At 34.9% G+C, this 24,321-nt stretch overlaps 2 protein-coding genes across 3 annotated transcripts in view; one reads left to right on the top strand and one right to left on the bottom strand.

Moving 5' to 3' along the window:
• The first annotated feature begins 441 nt into the window (after window positions 1-441).
• LOC132558882 (solute carrier family 35 member C2-like) lies at window positions 442-11,528 on the top strand. Its single transcript, XM_060223500.1, has 10 exons — window positions 442-642; window positions 765-977; window positions 2,184-2,334; window positions 4,358-4,421; window positions 4,898-4,970; window positions 6,887-7,055; window positions 8,361-8,444; window positions 9,168-9,343; window positions 9,612-9,735; window positions 11,380-11,528. Exons 2-10 carry the CDS (start codon window positions 789-791, stop codon window positions 11,493-11,495), a joined length of 1,146 nt encoding a protein of 381 aa, XP_060079483.1. The 5' UTR covers window positions 442-642; window positions 765-788; the 3' UTR covers window positions 11,496-11,528.
• Window positions 11,529-20,349: 8,821 nt separating this feature from the next.
• Window positions 20,350-24,321, bottom strand: part of LOC132558879 (protein fantom-like) — a 33,874-nt gene continuing 29,902 nt past the window's right edge. For both annotated transcript variants that reach the window (XM_060223495.1, XM_060223496.1), the window contains exons 34-37: window positions 23,915-24,104; window positions 23,024-23,108; window positions 21,781-21,914; window positions 20,350-21,052 (exon numbers count right to left, since the gene is read on the bottom strand). In XM_060223495.1, coding sequence (XP_060079478.1) covers window positions 20,940-21,052; window positions 21,781-21,914; window positions 23,024-23,108; window positions 23,915-24,104 — 522 coding nt within the window. In that variant the 3' untranslated portion in view covers window positions 20,350-20,939. The remainder of the gene's footprint in view (window positions 21,053-21,780; window positions 21,915-23,023; window positions 23,109-23,914; window positions 24,105-24,321) is intronic.

Below are 24,321 nucleotides of genomic sequence, written 5' to 3'. Positions count from 1 at the left end.
GTCCATTTGTTTCAACTACCGAAAAGCGAAAACGACCGAAGACATTACAGGACCGGAACCATGAAGCTTCTGAGGTTGGATCGTCTTAGGACGTAATGACAAGTGGTCCAGAACGACCAGTAACATTATTTCGGCACTTCCCTGATATAATACTGAGGAGAAATACAGGCATGGAAGAATATTGTCGTCACGTTATGTACTCCGATTTACTAACATGAAATATACCGAAGAAAATTAAATGTTAACTGCTGAGCATTAATTTGGTAGTTTTTTTTCTAGTACTTAAGCGGGATTGTGTCGTCGCTTAGGCTACAACAAATGTCATGTGGCAGGTTTTGTTGATCAACCGTAGTGTACAGATTGTATTGAAAGACGAAAACAGGATGCTGTATACATGTCAGCAAAGAAATTCATGATAAACTTCATGCCATTCACTTATATTAATGGTACCTGCTATCTGTCATAGAACTTTAGAAGGTAGCAAGTTTCCTCACGGACTTAAATATAGATTTTAAGTCTGTGATTTTATGACAAGACTGTGATAATACAGCTGTTAGGTCCAACGTAAACAAATGATAGGATAGGGACTTTTCCAGGTTCTGTCTGTTTGACAAAAGGCGCCATCATCCGGTTATATAATAAGTATGTTGTACTTCCAACCCCCTCAACTTAAAAAAATCTTCAGTACTATAGTCTCCGATCATTTGTATAGTGCAGTGTATTTTAATGAGAAATACAATTAAGTTTTTTAATGTTTATTTCAGGAATTGTACATAATCATTACGATAATGGGGAAGAAGAAAAAGTATAATGACTTGGAGAAGCTGAGAGGACTTGTCAATCCGACAGCAACAGCCGTTAAAAAGTCCATATGTTCCGTAGGCTTTATTTTGTCGGCCATCAAAGTGCTAGCTCTAGTGTTGTTTTATTACACTTTCTCTATTGGCCTTACATTCTACAATAAAGCCTTCATTAACGTAAGTTTTGCTATTAATTTTCGCTAACTTTTAGCAAAGTTGCTAATACTCTTGTCTTAAGAGTTATGGTCTCTCCTTGTCTGGCAGACTGGTTGTTCCAGCCCTAATTAAACCAGTCCGTCTTGTGTTGTTGAGCCCGTATAGTTGATCTGATCTCCAGTTTCAGACATCTGTTTATATCTATAAATATACCTTGAAGCATTATGTATTTAAAAAAGCCTACTTGATTTATATTCACTGATCAGGAGTCAAATATGCAACAAATACTGACAACCTGCTAGGTAATACCTTGGCCACGACACATATAAAATATTGATCTTTGCTATATAGTCAGAACACCTTGGACAACTGATATTAAAAATTTGCTTCATAGGTTATTCAGACTGAGTAAGGCAAGTTTCTCTCAAGTATTTACAGGCCTGGATAATGTAAATCAAAATGATTTGAAACATGTAAAAACTTAATTTCTGTTAATTCTTTTTTCAACTTCATTTCCACTCCAGAGTTTGGGTGGGTAAGAAAATCCATTTGAAATGTGACAACTCTCAACTTGACTTGATATATTGTTTGAATGTTTAGTTACAATATTTCAAGTTATAAACACAATAGATTTGTCATATTAATTACGATAGAACTCCCTTTTTATTTGATCAGCTAAACATAAGACTATGCATAGAAAGCCAGAATTCCTGGGTTCAATGCCATGTAGAGTATCTAGGATAATGTTTGTAATTGTTCCCCAAGCATTTCTATTACCTGTGGAAACTTGAGGACAAATTCTTTTCTGGGGGAGTATTTAGTTGTGGTAAATACTAGCTGCAATGTATCACTTGGCTAGAGAGAACTTCTCTTTAGCTCAGTCATTTGAGCACACTAAACCGATGGTCCTGGGTTTAATCTCTAGTGGAAGAATGGTAATGATTGTTAATCTCATTTACAGTATTATTTTTTTTCAAACATCATGGCACTATACAATATAGCTATTTTGTTTTCTTTCTAACAACTTTGCAGCAGTTATTTTCACCATACAAGGGAGAAAATTTAACTTACATTTTATGAATTTGAGCTTAAAATTATTGTAGGAAGGAAGAATGAAGGATAATTGTGGTGTAACTTATCAAATGTCATTTCTTACACACAACAAATTGATATGAAATTTGTATTTCACAAACTAGTTTTAAGTTGACGTTTTTTCCTACTTTACAGCATTTTCAGATTCCACTTTCTTTCACACTCTCTCACCTCATCATTAAGTTCATAATGGCTGGAATGGTGCGATGGATTGTAGAATGTAGGACAAAGACAGAGAGGGTGACTCTCTCATGGCGACCATACTTACTTCAAATAGCTCCAACAGGTAATGTTTGGTGACAGTAGCTCCAACAGGTAATGTCTGATGACAGTAACTACAAAATGTAACGTCTGATGACAGTAGCTACAACAGGTAATGTCTGATGACAGAAGCTACAACAGGTAATATCTGATGACAGAAGCTACCACAGGTAATGTCTGATGACAGTATCTACAACAGGTAATGTATGATGACAGAAGCTACAACAGGTAATATCTGATGACAGAAGCTACCACAGGTAATGTCTGATGACAGAAGCTACAACAGGTAATATCTGATGACAGAAGCTACCACAGGTAATGTCTGATGACAAGCTACAACAGGTAATGTCTGATGACAGTAGCTACAACATGTAATGTCTGATGACAGTAGTTACAACAGGTAATGTCTGATGACAGTAGCTACAACAGGTAATGTCTGATGACAGAAGCTACAACAGGTAATGTCTGATGACAGTAGCTACAACAGGTAATGTCTGATGACAGTAGCTACAACAGGTAATGTCTGATGACAGAAGCTACCACAGGTAATGTCTGATGGCAAGCTACAACAGGTAATGTCTGATGACAGAAGCTACAACAGGTAATATCTGATGACAGAAGCTACCACAGGTAATGTCTGATGACAGTAGCTACAACAGGTAATGTCTGATGACAGTAGCTACAACAGGTTATATCTGATGACAGTAGCTACAACAGGTAATATCTGATGACAGAAGCTACAACAGGTAATGTCTGATGACAGTAGCTACAACAGGTAATGTCTGATGACAGAAGCTACAACAGGTAATGTCTGATGACAGTAGCTACAACAGGTAATGTTTGATGACAGTAGCTCCAACAGGTAATGTCTGATGACAGAAGCTACAACAGGTAATATCTGATGACAGAAGCTACAACAGGTAATGTATGATGACAGAAGCTACAACAGGTAATGTCTGATGACAGAAGCTACCACAGGTAATGTCTGATGACAAGCTACAACAGGTAATGTCTGATGACAGAAGCTACAACAGGTAATATCTGATGACAGAAGCTACCACAGGTAATGTCTGATGACAGTAGCTACAACAGGTAATGTCTGATGACAGTAGCTACAACAGGTTATATCTGATGACAGTAGCTACAACAGGTAATGTCTGATGACAGAAGCTACAACAGGTAATATCTGATGACAGAAGCTACCACAGGTAATGTCTGATGACAAGCTACAACAGGTAATGTCTGATGACAGTAGTTACAACAGGTAATGTCTGATGACAGTAGCTACAACAGGTAATGTCGGATGGCAGTAGCTACAACAGGTTATATCTGATGACAGAAGCTACAACAGGTTATATCTGATGACAGTAGCTACAACAGGTAATGTCTGATGACAGTAGCTACAACAGGTAATGTCTGATGACAGTAGCTACAACAGGTTATATCTGATGACAGTAGCTACAACAGGTTATATCTGATGACAGTAGCTACAACAGGTAATGTCTGATGACAGTAGCTACAACAGGTAATGTCTGATGACAGTAGCTACAACAGGTTATATCTGATGACAGTAGCTACAACAGGTAATGTCTGATGACAGTAGCTACAACAGGTAATGTCTGATGACAGTAGCTACAACAGGTAATGTCTGATGACAGTAGCTACAACAGGTTATATCTGATGACAGAAGCTACAACAGGTTATATCTGATGACAGTAGCTACAACAGGTAATGTCTGATGACAGTAGCTACAACAGGTAATGTCTGATGACAGTAGCTACAACAGGTTATATCTGATGACAGTAGCTACAACAGGTTATATCTGATGACAGTAGCTACAACAGGTAATGTCTGATGACAGTAGCTACAACAGGTAATGTCTGATGACAGTAGCTACAACAGGTTATATCTGATGACAGTAGTTACAACAGGTAATATCTGATGATTTAAGATCTATTACTGAAGTGGCTATGATATGTCTATCATACTAATACAACATGTTGATGCAAGAGGAAATCTCCATTTGATTTTACAAAAATGTGTTACAGGCATGGCCAGTGGCTTAGATATTGGACTGTCCAATTGGAGCTTTGAGTTCATAACTGTGTCTTTGTAAGTAAAGAATACTGGTAGTTACTATACATTCAATGTTTTAAAATCAGGAAGGCTATGATATGACATCATCTTCCTATAGGTGTATTTACTGTCTTATCGTAAGTGAAAAGTCTGGAATTGTTTTGTGGAATCATAGTAATTGCCATCATTGTTTGAAATAATAACATCCCTTTTATTCAGCTTTATTACATTTGTATCCTAAGTATATGTACAGATGGATTAATTTCTCTTTTGTTTGTTCAGTAAATAAAAATTTGTATCTTTTATGCAACATAAAACATGTATGAAAATATGAATAAGAAATTATAGAAAATTCAGTATTTCAGGTCTGGCTGTGATTACAAGATATATTGTATTATACAGAAATTTCATTATTATACATGTAAATACATTATAATGTAAATACTTTTTTATTCTGTAGTTAAAATTGTTTGACATACTCGACATTATCGTTATCCATGTTCTCTTTATAGATATACCATGACAAAATCATCTGCTGTGATATTTATCCTGGCTTTCTCCATATTATTTAGAATAGAAAAAGCGGTATGTACTACATGAAATATTTTGTGAAAATAAGTTAATACTTAGTGTCCTTTATCATAAACTTTTCAGCCCGCCATCGTCAGATAATGGGTTATTTAAATAGCCCTTGGTCCATTGTTCATCTGTCGTCTGTCCTTCCCTAAACTTTTCTTGTTATTCGTATTTTTAAGTCACTTGAGCTTTGCTCATAGTGACCTATTGTGATTGTTTTTCGCCTGTCGTTGTTAGCATGCATTAATGTTTTACGTTTTTGACTTCTTCTAAAGAACCACTTGGCTGATCAATCAAATATGGTCATTAGCAGCAATATCTGAAGGGGCATCCAAACTCTTAAGATTTCAGGTTCCACTTTTCAGGGATGTTTGGGCAAATACCATGAAAAATGGGGTAATGCCAAGAAGTCATTTCTACTGGGGTACTTTACAATCCAATATTCATATAGTTGTAATGTTCTAGAGTTGCTCTAGCAGAAGTGCAAAATCTTTGGCCCCTGTCTAAACTGTTCAGCCTTCAGGAGTGGGACGAACGTTGGGCCAGAACACTGAAAAAGTGCAAATTTGCTCAGAAACTGTCTACTTTTTATACGGGCATATACACTTGAAAGTCATGGGGATTGAAGTTTTTAAATATCATATATCAGTTCAGTTTACCATACATGGCACTGATCCAAAGGATATAGGTGACAGGTGACCATCTTTGATTTTATTATTATTTCTTTGAGGTGTTACACAGATCATTCCCAGATTTCTTATGCAGGATATCATTTGTCCCTTGTTCATAGCTGATTGCTTGGGACTGATTTTAGGGGTGGGGAGGGGCTGACTGTCAGGCAGCATTTTGTTATGTTTGTTTCCACAATTTCTTGAGGGGTACTTGCCGTACAACTTACAAATTCTCATGATATGTAGGTTTCCCTTGGTCTTCTCAGTGGTGTTGTGCATTGCTCATTTCTGGAATAATTAGAAAATCAAAATAGCAAACACTGGGCCATCTTGGATTTTGACACTTATCTTTTGTTATTTTTATTTCTTAAGAAGTGTTGTATGGAATCTTACTCAGATTTATTTTGATGGATCCTCTTGGTGCCTTTTGTTAGGTCAGCTGACTGGTAGGGTCAAGATGACTTACTGCAGTCATGCATCGTCATCATTGTCCACCATGAATATTTAATGGATCATTCTCAAATTTCCTATATATGTTCACCTGTTCCCTAATTGTGCATATTCCATTTTGGGACTAATTAAATACACAGAATAGCTGGCAGATGGCCACTTTGATTTTTGACAATCAGTTTGTTTTCACTATTTCTGGAGAAATGCTGGATGGATCATTTTGGGACTGATGAGAAAAACATGAATGCTGATTGGTAGCTGTTGTAGATTAGGTCAATAAAAGTTTGGGAACACAGTTCTTGAGCACTGGATGGATCTTAATCAGATTTCATATTTATAAGTATGGTTAACCCTTACTCTCTAGTTGTGCCCATTTGACCTTGGTATTGATCAGAAAATCAAAATGCCAATAGCTGACCATCTTTGATTTGAAAGTTAAGATGATTATTGCTATCTCTTACAGTTTCAAATTTTTACAATTAAGAACATAAAGAGGTAAGAAGTGAAAATTGGGAAGAAGATATAAGTTTTAAAGAGCAAATAAAAATTAAAGAATGGTGGGCACCAAGATGGCTCTGGGTTATCTTGTTTATAATCCTTCAGTGGGAATGACAAGAATTTGTTCAAATTTGTTCTAGAGCATCCTACAGTGAAGGGAATGAATTTTTGTACCAACATATTGGTATGACCTCCATGGAGATATCATGACCAAATTTGTTCAAAAACATACTTTTGAGAAGCAGACCCAATGTTTTATCACTGATGGGTCTAAGTTATATTTCCCTTGTTTATTGTGTTTTTCAGAGATGGTCTCTGTCCATTGTTGTTCTGCTTGTGTCGATGGGATTGTTTATGTTTACTTACCACTCAACACAGTTCAACCTAGAAGGATTTATCATGGTGATGTCAGCATCTGTGTTGTCGGGTCTTCGCTGGGGACTGGCTCAAGTTGTTTTACAAAAGCAAGAAATAGGTAATGATAAGTATAATTGTTTTTATAACTACCTTATATGAAAGTATATCACTGCTAAAATGCTTTTACAATCACAATGATGTAGATTATATTATATATGTATACCAGTCATGTACAACATAACCTGTCATAACCAGTCTCTTTCAGATCTGGAGACCTTTATGTTTTAGCCTTTTTTGTTGGTCCCAGCATTTTCACTGTCAAATTGTTAGTTATTTACAAGCTGCAGTATAGTCTAGACCATATCTTTTCTGAAAAACAGCTTTGTCTAACTGATAATGATGTAAAAGTCTTTTTAAGAATGACTACTTTATACTGGCGATGACCTTTCTTAACATACAGCAAAATTAAGAAACATTTTTGAAGGCCTGTCAACACATTAATTTTTATGTCCAACTATTGATGTTTATTTGTATATCCACTGATCATGTTGATCTGTACTTCCACTGACCATGTTTATCTGTACTTCCACTGACCATGTTTATCTGTACTTCCACTGACCATGTTTATCTGTACTTCCACTGATCATATTTATCTGTACTTCCACTGGCCATGTTTATCTGTACATCCACTAACCGTGTTTATCTGTATGTATTTTCACTAACCATTTTATCTGTATATGTTCACTAACCATGTTTATCTGTATATATGTTCACTAACCATGTTTATCTGTATATATGTTCACTAACCGTGTTTATCTGTATATATGTTCACTAACCATTTTATCTGTATATGTTCACTAACCGTGTTTATCTGTATATATGTTCACTAACCATTTTATCTGTATATGTTCACTAACTGTGTTTATCTGTATATATGTTCACTAACCATTTTATCTGTATATGTTCACTAACCGTGTTTATCTGTATATATGTTCACTAACCATGTTTATCTGTATATATGTTCACTAAACGTGTTTATCTGTATATATGTTCACTAACCGTGTTTATCTGTATATATGTTCACTAACCATGTTTATCTGTATATATGTTCACTAACCGTGTTTATCTGTATATATGTTCACTAACCATTTTATCTGTATATGTTCACTAACCATGTTTATCTGTATATATGTTCACTAACCATGTTTATCTGTATATATGTTCACTAACCATGTTTATCTGTATATATGTTCACTAACCGTGTTTATCTGTATATATGTTCACTAACCATGTTTATCTGTATATATGTTCACTAACCATGTTTATCTGTATATATGTTCACTAACCATGTTTATCTGTATATATGTTCACTAACCATGTTTATCTGTACGTCTACTAACCATAATTTACCTTGTTATCACAGGATTATCAAACCCCCTGGACATGATGTACCATGTACAACCATGGATGATCATCGTTCTTTTACCTCTTGCTGCTGTAATTGAAGGTAAAGTGTATTCAGTAAATCAATATAGCTGACAGGTGACATCCTGATTTGAAAGTTAAAAATTGTTATCATCTTATTCTTGAAAAAAAGTTTTTAAAATTTACATAATTGATTAATAGTAAAAACAAAGAAAAAAAATTATTATCAAACAACGGATGACACTGTGATCCCTCGGGGATCCTGTTGTTCATAGCAATAAAGATAACCAGTTTTTTAAAAAAAAAAAAAGAAATGATTCTCAACAAACATAGATGTGCTTTTATAAGTGGCTTTTACATTGAGCAGTTATCATGCGATTTGAAAAAAAAGTTTCGTTATCATATGAGATTGATGCAATAAACTTTAATTTTGGCAAGCTAAATTGAATTATTTGTGATAAATTCACTAAATCTCCAAAAATAGAATTCAAATTACAGATATGCTTTATCTATTTAGCAAATATCTTCACAAATAATGCAGAAAACCATGCTTTTCCTTGGATTAAGTCATCTTAGCTGGATAGCTAGAGTCTTTATTGTGATGTCATTCATGATGCATTTTGTGAGTTAATGACATCATTTTCATGTCATGTCCTGACAATACAACAGTTTATATCATCATGTACATAAAAAATATAATTTAGGTGTATGCACCAAATAAGATATCACCCTGGTGACAGATCATTCTTCCCGGGTAGTTCTTGTGTTTTGTAGTGGATTGTAACAATATGTTGTTTTTTTCCAGGCATTCCCCTTGCTACAACATCAAACTTTTTCCGTTTCTATGACTACGCATTAGTATCTAAAAACTTAGCTATGGTGTTTGTTGGAGCAAGTCTAGCTTTCATGCTGGAATTTTCAGAGTTTCTATTTGTAGGTCAAACGTCGTGTTTGACCTTCTCGATCTCAGGTATTTTCAAGGTGAGTGTCACAACACAGTTAATTTATCCATAACATTTCATGATAATTCCTAACATTAAATTTTATTTCATTTGTGGAGGTTCTTGGTTTTATTGAAAATTACTTTACTAAATGATAAAATCCATAAAAAAACTTTCTGCCATGAACTAAAAATAAATCTATACCTGCAACAGAAATAAAATACAGGCCCTGTTGGCCTGTTTACCATTTACTTATATTTTATACTTTTACTTATTTTTGTTTGTAATTTACACTTTGTTTCCTACAGGAGTTATGCACTTTGTATTTGGCCAACAAGTTTAATGGCGACCAAATGAATACCATCAATATGATTGGCTTACTAGTATGTCTATCGGGCATCACGCTTCATGTCATTTTAAAGGCTTTACACAGTGAGTATAAGCATGTGATAACAGAGTGAAAATTTAACTCTGCACAACATGTTCCCATATCAGTCTAGTTCAGTGACAGTAGATATTGAAAACCATACATTACATGTTATTAGCTTCAGTGATAGTGGATAATATCTACGACACTTATCATATTCCATAAAGATCAGGTTCAAAGGCAGTAGATGCCTCAAAAGATCTGGTTCAGTGAGAGTAGGTATCTAATACCACACATTATACTCCCCTTAAGATCGGTTTAGTGAGAGTAGGTATCTAATACCACACATTTCTACCCCCCTAATGATCCGGTTAAATGAGAGTGGGTATCTCACAATGTCTTCCTAAAGATCTGGTTCAATGACTGTAGATATATATTACTACACATGATATCCCCCTGTAGATCTGGTTCAGTGACAGTAGATATATATTACTACACATATTCGCCTGCAGATCTGGTTCAGTGACAGTAGATATATATTACTACACATGATATCCCCCTGTAGATCTGGTTCAGTGACAGTAGATATATATTACTACACATGATATTCCCCTATAGATCTGGTTCAGTGACAGTAGATATATATTACTACACATATTCCCCTGCAGATCTGGTTCAGTGACAGTAGATATATATTACTACACATATTCGCCTGCAGATCTGGTTCAGTGACAGTAGATATATATTACTACACATATTCCCCTGCAGATCTGGTTCAGTGACAGTAGATATATATTACTACACATATTCGCCTGCAGATCTGGTTCAGTGACAGTAGATATATATTACTACACATATTCCCCTGCAGATCTGGTTCAGTGACAGTAGATATATATTACTACACATGATATCCCCCTGTAGATCTGGTTCAGTGACAGTAGATATATATTACTACACATGATATGCCCCTGCAGATCTGGTTCAGTGACAGTAGATATATATTACTACACATGATATCCCCCTGTAGATCTGGTTCAGTGACAGTAGATATATATTACTACACATGATATCCCCCTGCAGATCTGGTTCAGTGACAGTAGATATATATTACTACACATGATATCCCCCTGTAGATCTGGTTCAGTGACAGTAGATATATATTACTACACATGATATCCCCCTGCATATATACAGTAGATATATATTACTACACATGATATCCCCCTGTAGATCTGGTTCAGTGACAGTAGATATATATTACTACACATGATATCCCCCTGTAGATCTGGTTCAGCGACAGTAGATATATATTACTACACATGATATTCCCCTGCAGATCTGGTTCAGTGACAGTAGATATATATTACTACACATGATATCCCCCTGTAGATCTGGTTCAGTAACAGTAGATATATATTACTACACATGATATTCGCCTGCAGATCTGGTTCAGTGACAGTAGATATATATTACTACACATGATATCCCCCTGTAGATCTGGTTCAGTGTGAGAAGAGAGGAGATATCTTAGTCTTGCTTTCTTTACACATTGGATATTAAATTAATGATAATTATTGAGTAGTGATCAAAGGTTTTAATTCATTTTACCTCTTTAAAATGAGGTCAAAGTCTTTTTTTTTTTTTTTAAAAACCCATAACTACCTCCTTTCTGAGCTTGTGATACATACACCATTTAATTATTATTTCAGGAGAGGATGCTAAAAAAAATCTGATGAACCGAGAGGAGAGGATGGAAATGATTCGTAGTGAAGGACAAGATTCAGATGAAGAAAATGAAGTATTCAATGCCGTAAGGGATAGATAGCAGTTCTGATTTAGATAGGGATATATTTTCAATAACTTGGGGAATCATCTTTGTATCAAAATTAGCATATTAACTATGATACTAAATCATACTTATCTTTATTACTTTACTGTGGAAAGTTTTGTAGAAAATTTTCTGATACAAGAATTGTTTTCATAAAGGTAAAAAATTGATTTTAAGAAATGTTGAAACAGATGACAAAATGTTGTTCCAAGTAAGTTTTTGACTTGTGTGAACAATTTTTTCTTTCATTTGGATGTGATATGATGTTTGAATAATAAATCTAATTGTGTTGGCTGCTGCAGATTGCAGTATTTTCTAAGGGATCAAATTCAAAATTAGACAAGATTCATGTACCTGTCATGATATTGGTGTAAATGTGTACTAGTGAAACATACCAAAATATTAACCAAACTCCTGTCATATTTTTGTTTTTTACTAAATTTAGGTCTGTGATTTAATTTCATTATAATCTGTTATAACTTAGACAAGAATGTTATGTTTTAATGTTTTTAATCTCTCCATTTTGAGGTTTTACAGTGACTGTTGTTAGTTGTTCAAGTTACATGTTACAATTGCTGTGGAGATCTCCTATTGTAGAGATTCATTATTTACAGATAAATGTGTGTTTATGTGACTTGGCCCAGTGGTGATAGATTTAAGGATAGTATGTTTCCATTGTGATTATGTTATTTAATAGAGAATATGAGAAACTGGTATAATGTTTTCAATACATGTTACATTAGCAATCAAGTATGTACTCATATCATATAATCCTGAGATTTAATTTTGGTTTGTAATATTTTACAGAAGTTATCACAGCATTGATAAATACATAATTATTTATATGTGATGTGTCTATAAGCTTGATATGGGTTTTGATAAGTACTAGATGCTGAGGTATTACAGAATTGGCTGACCTCTCTGGAATCACATTATTACAGTAACTAAGGTTGTCCCATATAAAAGTGATTACCACATTTGTGAACAAGTGCTTAGCATCTTTGATTAATTTCCTTCTGATTGTAAATAGGAAGACAATATTGTAATGCTAATGCCCATCATCATAACCATTGCTAGACAATAACTATAGTTCCCTTAAAGTGATTGAACTCATACCTCACACACTGCTTCTTAATGGGAATGCTTAGTCTGGATTGCTTTTGGGGGAAAAGGTCAAACATCAAGGTCATTATTCCTATAAATGGAAAATGGGTTGTGATCCCCATTGAGTTCCTTTTGACAGATTGATCTCAAACTTCACATCTGCTTATTATCAGGAGTGCTTGCTTGAGATTGCACTTGGGGTCAAAAGGCCCAATTTTAAGGTCATTTACTGAAAATATGATGTAGAACCAACAGTCATATATACAATATGTATGAGTATGTTGCTGGGAAATATTCTTCTTTAATGATATTATGAAGCAAACTCAGCCTGTTGCTTCACTACAAATAGCATGCCACAGACCATAGTCACAAGGTCAAAAGGTAAAGGTGAGATTTGAAATATTTTACTGGGAAACATTATTTTGAAAGTATGAAGCGAAGTTGACCAGAATCTGTGAAGTCACTTTAATCCAGGTCAGAGGTCAAGGTATGTTGTTTCATTATTTTACTGGTAAATATTTGTATTTGTTATTACAAGAAAGTATTTAATTAAAGGGGTTAAAGTCAAGGTAACATTTTATATCTCTCAACTGGTTAGGATTTCTAATAACATTATGAAGCAAAGATTATCACTAAGAAGTTCACCAAAAGTCAAGGTCACTGAGTTGAAGGTCAAGGTCAAATGTGAGAAACATTTACTGGAATATACTTTATAACATTAGGAACTTGAAGGATCAAAAAGTACATGATCACTCGAGTGTAAATGTCAACATTTTATTTCTGAATGAAGAGTCACTGTACCACAGAAGGATGTAAAAGATGATCACACTGTAGAGGTCATTCCATCTCACAACCTTTCAATTAGAATTGAGTTTAAAGTTGGATGCATTGAGGGGCATTTTGAACATATCAGCACTGTAGTTAGTTTTGGATTGCTTCTGAAGTAATTTTTTTTATGTCAAGGTCAATGAGAACATTCTCTTTGGCACAATAACTCCCATAAATTCCAATGGATTTAAAAACTTAAATAATCCCTGGACAATTAACCAATCGAAGGCATTAATATTGTTCAGTGATGTCTTGTTATCATATCCCATTGTCAATACTTAAGGTGTTATATTAGTAATCCTATTGTGTGTGTGTGTCTGGAGGTAGCCTAGCTACTAGTATTTGTGTAGGAAATATCCCTTGAACCCTCCTTGAGATTCAAATCTATTTTACACCTTTATGCTTGATGTTGTGATATTAAATTTCATGCTTAATTAATAATATTGGGGTTTTAAATTCTTGTTGAGGTAGTTTGCAGAAATGCATTTTCACCTGTTCTTTGATGGCTGTGCAGCAAAGGTTCAATTTTTTGGTATGATTACTGTTATGGGTGTGTACAATAGGCTCAGTGTTACAGTAAGGATGTTGTTATGGGTGTGTACAACAGGTTCAGTGTTACAATAAGGATGTTGTTATGGGTGTGTACAATAGGTTCAGTGTTACAGTAAGGATGTTGTTATGGGTGTGTACAACAGGTTCAGTGTTACAGTAAGGATGTTGTTATGGGTGTGTACAACAGGTTCAGTGTTACAGTAAGGATGTTGTTATGGGTGTGTACAACAGGTATAGGTGTGTACAACAGGTCCAGTGTTACAGTAAGATCAACAATATGAGTGTGTACTGTGTTAAGGGTATGACCCACTGTTCTACTTTGAATTTTTTGTGACATACCGTACGCTCTTGATTGTTGTATATCACAGGTGCCACTTTGAAGTCTGTAGCTAAGGACTCCTTGTCTCTATGATATGAAGTTGACAATATATTCTTTACTATGTAAATTGAATTCTTAAATCAATGATGCCAAAGATGATGAACATTTTAAATAAAAATAACATTGTCAATATAAACTAGGAGCAAGTCTATTCATGGGTCATTGGAGATAACAAGCCTATCTCTTGGTCAGGGGAGATAACAATTCTATCTCTTTGTCAGGGGAGATAACAAGTCTATCCCTAGGTCATTGGAGATAACAAGCCTAACTCTTGGTCAGGGGAGATAACAATTCTATCTCTTGGTCAGGGGAGATAACAAGCCTATCTCTTGGTCATTGGAGATAACAATTCTATCTCTTGGTCAGGGGAGATAACAAGCCTATCTCATGGTCAGGGGAGATAACAAGCCTATCTCTTGGTCAGGGGAGATAACAAGCCTTTCTCATGGTCAGGGGAGATTATAAGTCTATCCCTGGGTCATTGGAGATGACAAGTCTATCTCTGGGTCAGGGGAGATAACAAGCCTGTCTCTGGATCAAGGGAGATAACAAGTCTCTCTCTGGATCAGGGGAGATAACAAGTCTATCTCTGGATCAGGTGAGATAACAAGCGTATCTCTGGGTCAGTGGAGATAACAAGTCTATCTCCACTGACCCAGTGATACATTGATAAGCATGATATGCTCTAAACATTGCTGTTAATTGCTAGTCCTATACTAAGTCTTCCAGAAAGATGTCAGGGATAATGCTGTTGATTCTGGTGTTTATTTTGTTTGTTTTATAATGCTTTTTATTAACGTAACATGTAAAGTAGTTTACGTTCTGTTTGTAATGAGCATATATTGATGTTGTTGGTGAAGTGAGTAAACAGCTGAAATGGAAAGATTTTATTTACTTCACAGCAGTGTAGTTCTGGTTGGATTACTTTTGATATTGAATTTTTATGCCCCTGCCATAAAATTGGGAGGGGGTGGGGATGGGGTTAGATTTTGATCAAATTTCAGGGTATTAGATTAAAATTGAATTCGTTGTTATTGCACTTAAGTCGCGGTGGAAGCATCAGGGATTTATATAGGTTGTGATAACTTTTTGGTATTTTGTGCAGGTGGTAATGCTTTCAAATTTCAAATTCAACACATACTTTTTTTAGGTAGTATACCAAAACTGAGATGGATTTCCACCATTCAAGTATTTGCTAATGGTTCACATACTCTCCTCTCTTCTGAGACACGTTATTGAGGCACCACAACTCTAATGCCTGTAATTTAGTCACATGTACTTGATATGTAAATTCATTTCAGACCTTCAAATGTATGTTTTTTAGCACCTTCTTACTCCTCATACCATTAACAATTACTGTTACTGTATTAACTTCATGGATTTTGATGAATACGATCTGTAGTCAGAACTTAACCACATCTCCTACTGATGGTACTTAACTGAACAATTTGCACAATTTTTTTCATTCATGTATAATTCTCACCCATTGAATTTATCAATTTAACATCGAGAAATATGAGAAAAGTTTTATCCAAATGTGTCATAATTTCTTAGCTCACCATTTGCATGGCGCAGTGCCTTTCAGGTTTTTTTTTTATACAAATCACTTCTACTCATGAATGACTACATGAGTGGATTTTGACCAAGTTTAGTCTTTTTGGGTAGAAGAGTATCTTTACCATATATTTGATCTCATTGAAGTTTATATTAGATATATTAGAAGAAATATGAACTTTAGCTTTGAAAAATTCAGTTTTTGTGTGACAAAATTTATCAGCAAACTGAATTGTTGCACTGTAAAATCAGATATTGTGGTGGGGCTCAATTTTCATGGTTTTTCAAGAAGTACGTAATATGAGCCTCTCAGTCACTACTGGTTTTCAGTATGAAATTTCCTGAATTCCTGGTTATTGGGGACCAAATTTATTAATAATACATTTATGTGCTGTTGAAGTTTAATTCATTAACCTACATATATGTTCAAGTCAATTTTGGCAGTTTGGAATGTTAAGTATAATGAGCACTCAAATGGTCAAACTTATTGCTGCTCTCCATCACACAGAGCTGGGCTAGTAAAAAAATCACATAATATATACCATATTTACTCAGCAATCTAATCATACCTGTGACGTAAAGGTAGAAGTTATTTCTCAAGACTTATTGAAGGATAAATATGGCGGCATATATGTGTTCTGATTTTAGAAGTCTCTCAAACGAATCTGAATGTTTTCAAAAAGAAAGATTCATATGTAAGGAATATCGTGTCGGTTAAAGGCTGCTGCCATCTTGATGTCGGTAAAATTTGTGATATTGTTTGGTTCTATTTCTGTCACATTATACATCAACAAAACATTCCGTCTCTGTGTATTTAGATTTAGAAATACCTGGCTTGCAGGCAGTGCAAGAGTACAACAGTGTATAGTTATAATACATGTACTTGTTACATAAATGTCTAAATATTGTAAACAGCATTATGGGGTCTTTTCAGTCATATTACTACTGTTCATTATAATCAGCATTTTAGGGTATTTTGGGTCATCTTGCTACCATTTATTGTAATCAGCATTTTAGGGTCTTTGCAGAGTCATTAATCCTACAAGAAGAGATGAAATTTTTCTTTTCCAGTTTTAATGTTTTCATAATGTGTGCAATAAAATATATTATAACACAATCTCTATCTGTTGTTTGTTTCTTTAGGAACATCAAACACAATGCTGCAGTAGTACCATTATGTCCCATTTTCTAAACCCCACACCACTATAGTATCCCACCAATATAGAACCATGGCTAAACCCCTCACCACTATAGTATCCCACCAATATAGAACCATGGCTAAACCCCTCACCACTATAGTATCCCACCAATATAGAACCATGGCTAAACCCCTCACCACTATAGTATCCCACCAATATAGAACCATGGCTAAATCCCTCACCACTACAGTATCCCACCAATATAGAACCATGGCTAAACCCCTCACCACTATAGTATCCCACCAATATAGAACCATGGCTAAATCCCTCACCACTACAGTATCCCACCAATATAGAACCATGGCTAAACCCCTCACCACTATAATATAGTGGCTAAACCCCTCCAGTATAAAAATATAGCCATTAAATCCCTCACCACTACAGTATCTCAACACAATGTAGTCCCTTTCCCTCACCACTACAGTATATTACCATGGCTATTCCCCTCAGCAATAAACCCCTCACCACTATAAAGTGTCTCTCCAGTATAAAAATAAGCCATTTAGTTCCTCAACACAATGTAGTCCCTTTCCAGTATATTACCATGGCTATTCCCAGCAATCACCACAGTAAAGTCTCTAGCACTATGAAGTCTCTCCAGTATAAAGCAAAGATAATACCCTAACTATAAAGATTCTTTCCAGTTGAAAACAATGGCTAAACTCCTCATAGCTATGTAGTCCCTCTCCAGTATAGTACCATAGCTAAATCTTTCCATCCCCACAGTAAGATGTCTTTCACACTATGAAGTAACTCTCTAGCATAAAATCATGAGAAAGACCTTCATCACTTAAAAGTCTCTTTAGTTTAAAAACCATAGCTAAATCCGTTGCCACTCGAAGACTCCTTTCAGTACAAAAACCTGGCAATGTCTCTTATCCTAATTCATTTTGAACTTAAAGCAATGTCTTGTTGGTATAAAGTAAAGTGTAAAATTATAGATAAGTCACTTATCAGTATCAAACCACAGCCAAGTCAATCATCACTATAAAATCATGGCCAAGTCTCTCATCAATCAATTAACTACCAACACCAGAAAATTCTGAATTAATGGTTTTATTTAGTTGTATACCTAAATCACTTGTAAAAGGTATCAAACAAAAACAAACCTGTTAGTCCATATTACAATGGACCCGACATGTTCTACAGAATAAGGCATATTTAACAAGATAAATACATTCAGTCTATGATAAATTGCTAAAGTGAGTATGACTTTAAAACCAAATGTAAATGAGTAAAATTATCTATAACTCATCATATGTCTTTATTTCATAAATTATTCTAATTTCAGTTATAAAAAGATGACATGATCTGTACATGTTGGATAAGATGTATATATAACTTTGGACACCATATTTACAAATTCACTGCGGGTGTAGGATTACAGTTTACATCCAAAATGTTGAAGAAGGGAGATCACTCTACGGTAGAATCAGGACGCTAAGAAGAATGCTCATAAAATGTAAAAGGACGGAGTTGAATTCTTGTCTACAAATTTAAATCAATAAATATTCACCTATAAGTAGTTAGCTACCACAACATTGAAGTTTTACACAAATCACACATCACATCCATACAAATTCACTCAATTATCACAGATCCCTTGGAAATGGCTAACCTAGTATAACTTCTATCTTCAAAACAAATCAATATTATCTGTAGTTGTCTGCCTATTACGTCTAAGCAGAATATTGTTAAAGAGTTATCTTCCTAGAGTAGTCCTTAATATATATATCATAGCAACATTCTGTAATGTTACTGGGAATGTCAATTAAAGGCAGATTTCTGGTAAAGTGACATTCTGTGATGTCACTAAATGTAAAGTTAGATCTCTGGTAACATAACATTATGTGATGTCACTAAATGTAAAGTTAGATCTCTGGTAACATAACATTATGTGATGTCACAAAATGTAAAGTTAGATCCCTGGTAACATAACATTATGTGATGTCACATAATGTCAATAAAAGTTAGATCTCTGGTAACATAACATTATGTGATGTCAATAAAAGTTAGATCTCTGGTAACATAACATTGTGTGATGTCACAAAATGTCAATAAAAGTTAGATCTCTGGTAACACAACATTGTGTGATGTCACATAATGTCAATAAAAGTTAGATCTCTGGTAACGTAACATTATGTGATGTCAATAAAAGTTAGATCTCTGGTAACATAACATTGTGTGATGTCAATAAAAGTTAGATCTCTGGTAACACAACATTGTGTGATGTCACAAAATGTCAATAAAAGTTAGATCTCTGGTAACATAACATTGTGTGATGTCAATAAAAGTTAGATCTCTGGTAACACAACATTGTGTGATGTCAATAAAAGTTAGATCTCTGGTAACATAACATTGTGTGATGTCAATAAAAGTTAGATCTCTGGTAACACAACATTGTGTGATGTCACAAAATGTCAATAAAAGTTAGATCTCTGGTAACATAACATTGTGTGATGTCAATAAAAGTTAGATCTCTGGTAACACAACATTGTGTGATGTCAATAAAAGTTAGATCTCTGGTAACACAACATTGTGTGATGTCACAAAATGTCAATAAAAGTTAGATCTCTGGTAACACAACATTGTGTGATGTCACATAATGTCAATAAAAGTTAGATCTCTGGTAACACAACATTGTGTGATGTCACAAAATGTCAATAAAAGTTAGATCTCTGGTAACACAACATTGTGTGATGTCACATAATGTAAAGTTAGATCTCTGGTAACACAACATTGTGTGATGTCAATAAAAGTAAGATCTCTGGTAACACAACATTGTGTGATGTCACATAATGTAAAGTTAGATCTCTGGTAACATAACGTTATGTGATGTCACAAAATGTCAATAAAAGTTAGATCTCTGGTAACATAACATTATGTGATGTCACAAAATGTCAATAAAAGTTAGATCTCTGGTAACGTAACATTATGTGATGTCAATAAAAGTTAGATCTCTGGTAACATAACATTGTGTGATGTCAATAAAAGTTAGATCTCTGGTAACACAACATTGTGTGATGTCACAAAATGTCAATAAAAGTTAGATCTCTGGTAACATAACATTGTGTGATGTCAATAAAAGTTAGATCTCTGGTAACGTAACATTATGTGATGTCAATAAAAGTTAGATCTCTGGTAACATAACATTGTGTGATGTCAATAAAAGTTAGATCTCTGGTAACACAACATTGTGTGATGTCACAAAATGTCAAAAAAGTTAGATCTCTGGTAACATAACATTGTGTGATGTCAATAAAAGTTAGATCTCTGGTAACACAACATTGTGTGATGTCACAAAATGTCAATAAAAGTTAGATCTCTGGTAACACAACATTGTGTGATGTCACATAATGTCAATAAAAGTTAGATCTCTGGTAACATAACATTGTATGATGTCAAAAATGTCAATAAAAGTTAGATCTCTGGTAACACAACATTGTGTGATGTCACATAATGTCAATAAAAGTTAGATCTCTGGTAACACAACATTGTGTGATGTCAATAAAAGTTAGATCTCTGGTAACACAACATTGTGTGATGTCACATAATGTAAAGTTAGATCTCTGGTAACATAACATTATGTGATGTCACAAAATGTCAATAAAAGTTAGATCCCTGGTAACATAACATTGTGTGATGTCGCTATAAGTGGGTAGATGTAGAAGAACACTAACACACAACCATGATAATAAATTACATTATATAGTAATATTCATTACTATATAAAATACAGTTTGTTTTTTACAAATTATATCAGATCTCCTATTGTGTGTCCAGTTTGTAGTTTTTCCTGTTATATCAGATCTAGTACTCTGCTATTTAGTATGTGCCATCCACTTGCATTTCATTCTCAACAGCCTGGAGGGCAGAAAGGCAATCGACAGACAGGTTAAGACACCCTATCACAGTCCTCTGATCCTTAACATCCAACACTGAAAGAAGAAGGAGAAAAGAATGAAAGTTAGACACAAATTTTCAAATCAAAGTTGATTTATCTTGGCATTTCAGAAAGGTTAAATCTATCGTCCTGTGACATATGTATATCAATTCCTAATGATCAAAGTGATTTTGTATCACAAATGCCAGGTGTGTAAGACTAACTTAGATTTCATCAAGCTATGATGGTTGTGAGGTTCTCAACAAGGGTTCCATCCATCACAATGTTTGTATGGTAAATATTTGCTTTTGCACAGATAAACTATGTTTGTACACATAGGATATAAATATAGACTTGGATTAAGACTTAGATATATGAAAACACACACACGCATCTGGATACATGCCATGTCTACAGCTATGCTGAACATGAATGGAAATAATTTTTATCAAAATTACAATGCTGTTAAGTACGTAGAAAGGTGCTCAAAGATTTGAAAACTGTTTATGGTGATCCTAAATAAGAGCTAAAAATTAACTTTCACTATGAGCAAAAAGAGACATATCCAACCTAGGAATGAGTCACTAGTTTACCTTGTGTTGTTTTAGTGCTCTAGCCTGGTCTAACAAAAGTTTATAATTTTCTAGTTCAACTGAGCTTATATCCCTTAATGGTAGGAATCTGTTAGATGTATTAAAAGTAATTTTACTCAGTAGATTTGCAGACATCAGTCTAAATTTGGCCTCAGAGAATCACAAAAAAATTTCCTTAAAATGGCCTCACCTTCCACATCCTCCTCTGTAATGTTCCTCTGGTTCATGAGGATTTTCTTAATGCTGACCCAGGCAATACCCACATCCTCACAATCTCCCTCCATGTCCTCGTCTGGAGGCTCGCTCACAATGGTGAACCGGATCCTGTCAACATTAATCATCTTAATTAATAAAATACACTCCAATGTGATGTTACTGTTCTTTTTAGTACATAAGAATGTTAGATGACTTTCCACATGCAGCCACCTATAGTTTTACTTGGATATGTTTTTCAGTGAGGATAAAACCTATGAAGTTGACAATACACTGGATGAATGAGTAAAATAAAAACAAAGTCATGGCTGTGTCCCTGGTACATCAACTACAGGCATTTGATCTGTACATGACATACTGACTACTACATTCCTAGGTTTACCAGGTAACATATCTAGTCCAAAGGTCTTCATCATTCTTTAGACATAAATTACATCAAGTAACTCCTAACAATTCATAATTTTCTGGTAAAACATTCTGGCATGAATCTAAAGTCATAATGTTTCAGTTGTGTGCTTTAAAAAGAGTTTTGTTACACATAGTGTAATACAAGTACATATCAGACCTACCCAGAATCATCAGAGAGAGATGTGTCAGTACTTACTGGCCTTGTACAGGATAATCAGACAGAGATGTGTCAGTACTTACTGGCCTTGTACAGGATCATCAGACAGAAATGTGTCAGTACTTACTGGCCTTGTACAGGATCATCAGACAGAGAGGTGTCAGTACTTACTGGCCTTGTACAGGATCATCAGACAGAGAGGTGTCAGTACTTACTGGCCTTGTACAGGATCATCAGACAGAGATGTGTCAGTACTTACTGGCCTTGTACAGGATCATCAGACAGAGATGTGTCAGTACTTACTGGCCTTGTACAGGATCATCAGACAGAGATGTGTCAGTACTTACTGCCCTTGTTCAGGACCATCAGACAGAAATGTGTCAGTACTTACCGGCCTTGCTCAGGACCATCAGACAGAGAGGTGTCAGTACTTACCGGCCTTGTTCAGGACCATCAGACAGAGATGTGTCAGTACTTACTGCCCTTGTTCAGGACCATCAGACAGAGATGTGTCAGTACTTACCGGCCTTGCTCAGGATCATCAGACAGAGATGTGTCAGTACTTATCGGCCTTGTTCAGGACCATCAGACAGAGATGTGTCAGTACTTACTGGCCTTGTTCAGGACCATCAGACAGAAATGTGTCAGTACTTACCGGCCTTGCTCAGGATCATCAGGTAGTAGCATGCTGGCCAGAAATTGTCTTCGTGTGTAGTTCTTCTCTATATCCACTTGGAAAGCTAAGAAATAATGAAATACATCTATTATGATTGTTTCAAATGTTTCATTTCAAACAAAGAACTATGTTAAAAAGTCATAGCAGACTTTGAGTAGAACATCTTGAGTTGGCAGGTATTTTATCTTAACTCTAAGCATGCTTCTAACTTAATATCAACAGGTTTTTGTTTTCTTTCACATGAAGAAGACACACTGCCCGTAGAGCTTCATTTCTTACACAGTTCAAGTATGAACCTGAGAGATGTGGCAAGTTTCTAATCTCCTTCCATAGACCAGGTCTGTTTCACAGCAAAATCAAGAGAAAGTAGTAGGGTCATGGGAAACCAGAAAATTGCTATCCATCAACCTAATTATCAAATTATACCAATACAAACAGGAAAATTTTTTTAAAAAATTAAAAAATAAAGACAAAAAAACCCCAGCTAAATGCCCCAACATTCTCTTGGATTTAAAACAGTCAAATGTAAAGTGTAACCAAAATACTGAAATGGAAAGAGAGTTTCAGTAACAAGCTATGTCTACCTCTCTCCTGATTGGCTCAGCAGAAACTGGGTGTGTTTCAAGTTTTGTTAGTGTGTTTTAGTTCTCGTAAATAAAACACAGTCAAGTATATGCCAGGCAAAAGTGGAAATATAATCAATTCTGCCAGTAACTTTTATACAGTATTAAATACAGAAAGATATGTCAGGAATAAAGACAAAGTTTAATGAGGTCCTTTTCCTAAAGAAAATATCAAAGCATCAGATGATACCCACCCTGCTGAAACTGAAGAATGCCCTTACATGAGTCTAAATAGAGAAATACTCACTCTTGCTGAAGTTAAACGCAATCTGTTGTCCAGGCTTGGGTTTTGGGAGGGAGAAAGGTGTCTCCAATTCTTGGGGCTCAATGCCCAGGAAGTTATAGGCAACAAAAAGCTGACGAATGTTATCTCTATGTAGAACATCAGCACCTTCTTCTAACGACAGATGTGAGACGGTGATCGTTACAACATTACCCTGTAGATATTAAAATGACATATACTTCTGAAGGTCATAAAGAAGTACTGGTAAATACTTATTCATTATAATGTATTATTCTCAACTTTTATTCTGTTAACGTTTCCATGGCAATAACATAGAACAAATTCAACAATTATAAAACTTTGCTGTAAATTGATCATGTGAAGAAAACAGTTAGATTTTCCCATCTTCCTTTCTTTTCAGTAGTCATTTT

Source organism: Ylistrum balloti, unplaced genomic scaffold, assembly GCF_031769215.1.
Source record: "Ylistrum balloti isolate Yb309-2 unplaced genomic scaffold, AGI_CSIRO_Ybal_v1 Utg370834, whole genome shotgun sequence".
Classification (NCBI taxonomy): Eukaryota; Metazoa; Mollusca; class Bivalvia; order Pectinida; family Pectinidae; genus Ylistrum; species Ylistrum balloti.
Note: the sequence above shows the minus strand (reverse complement) of the source record. Positions and strands in the feature narration are given on the sequence as shown.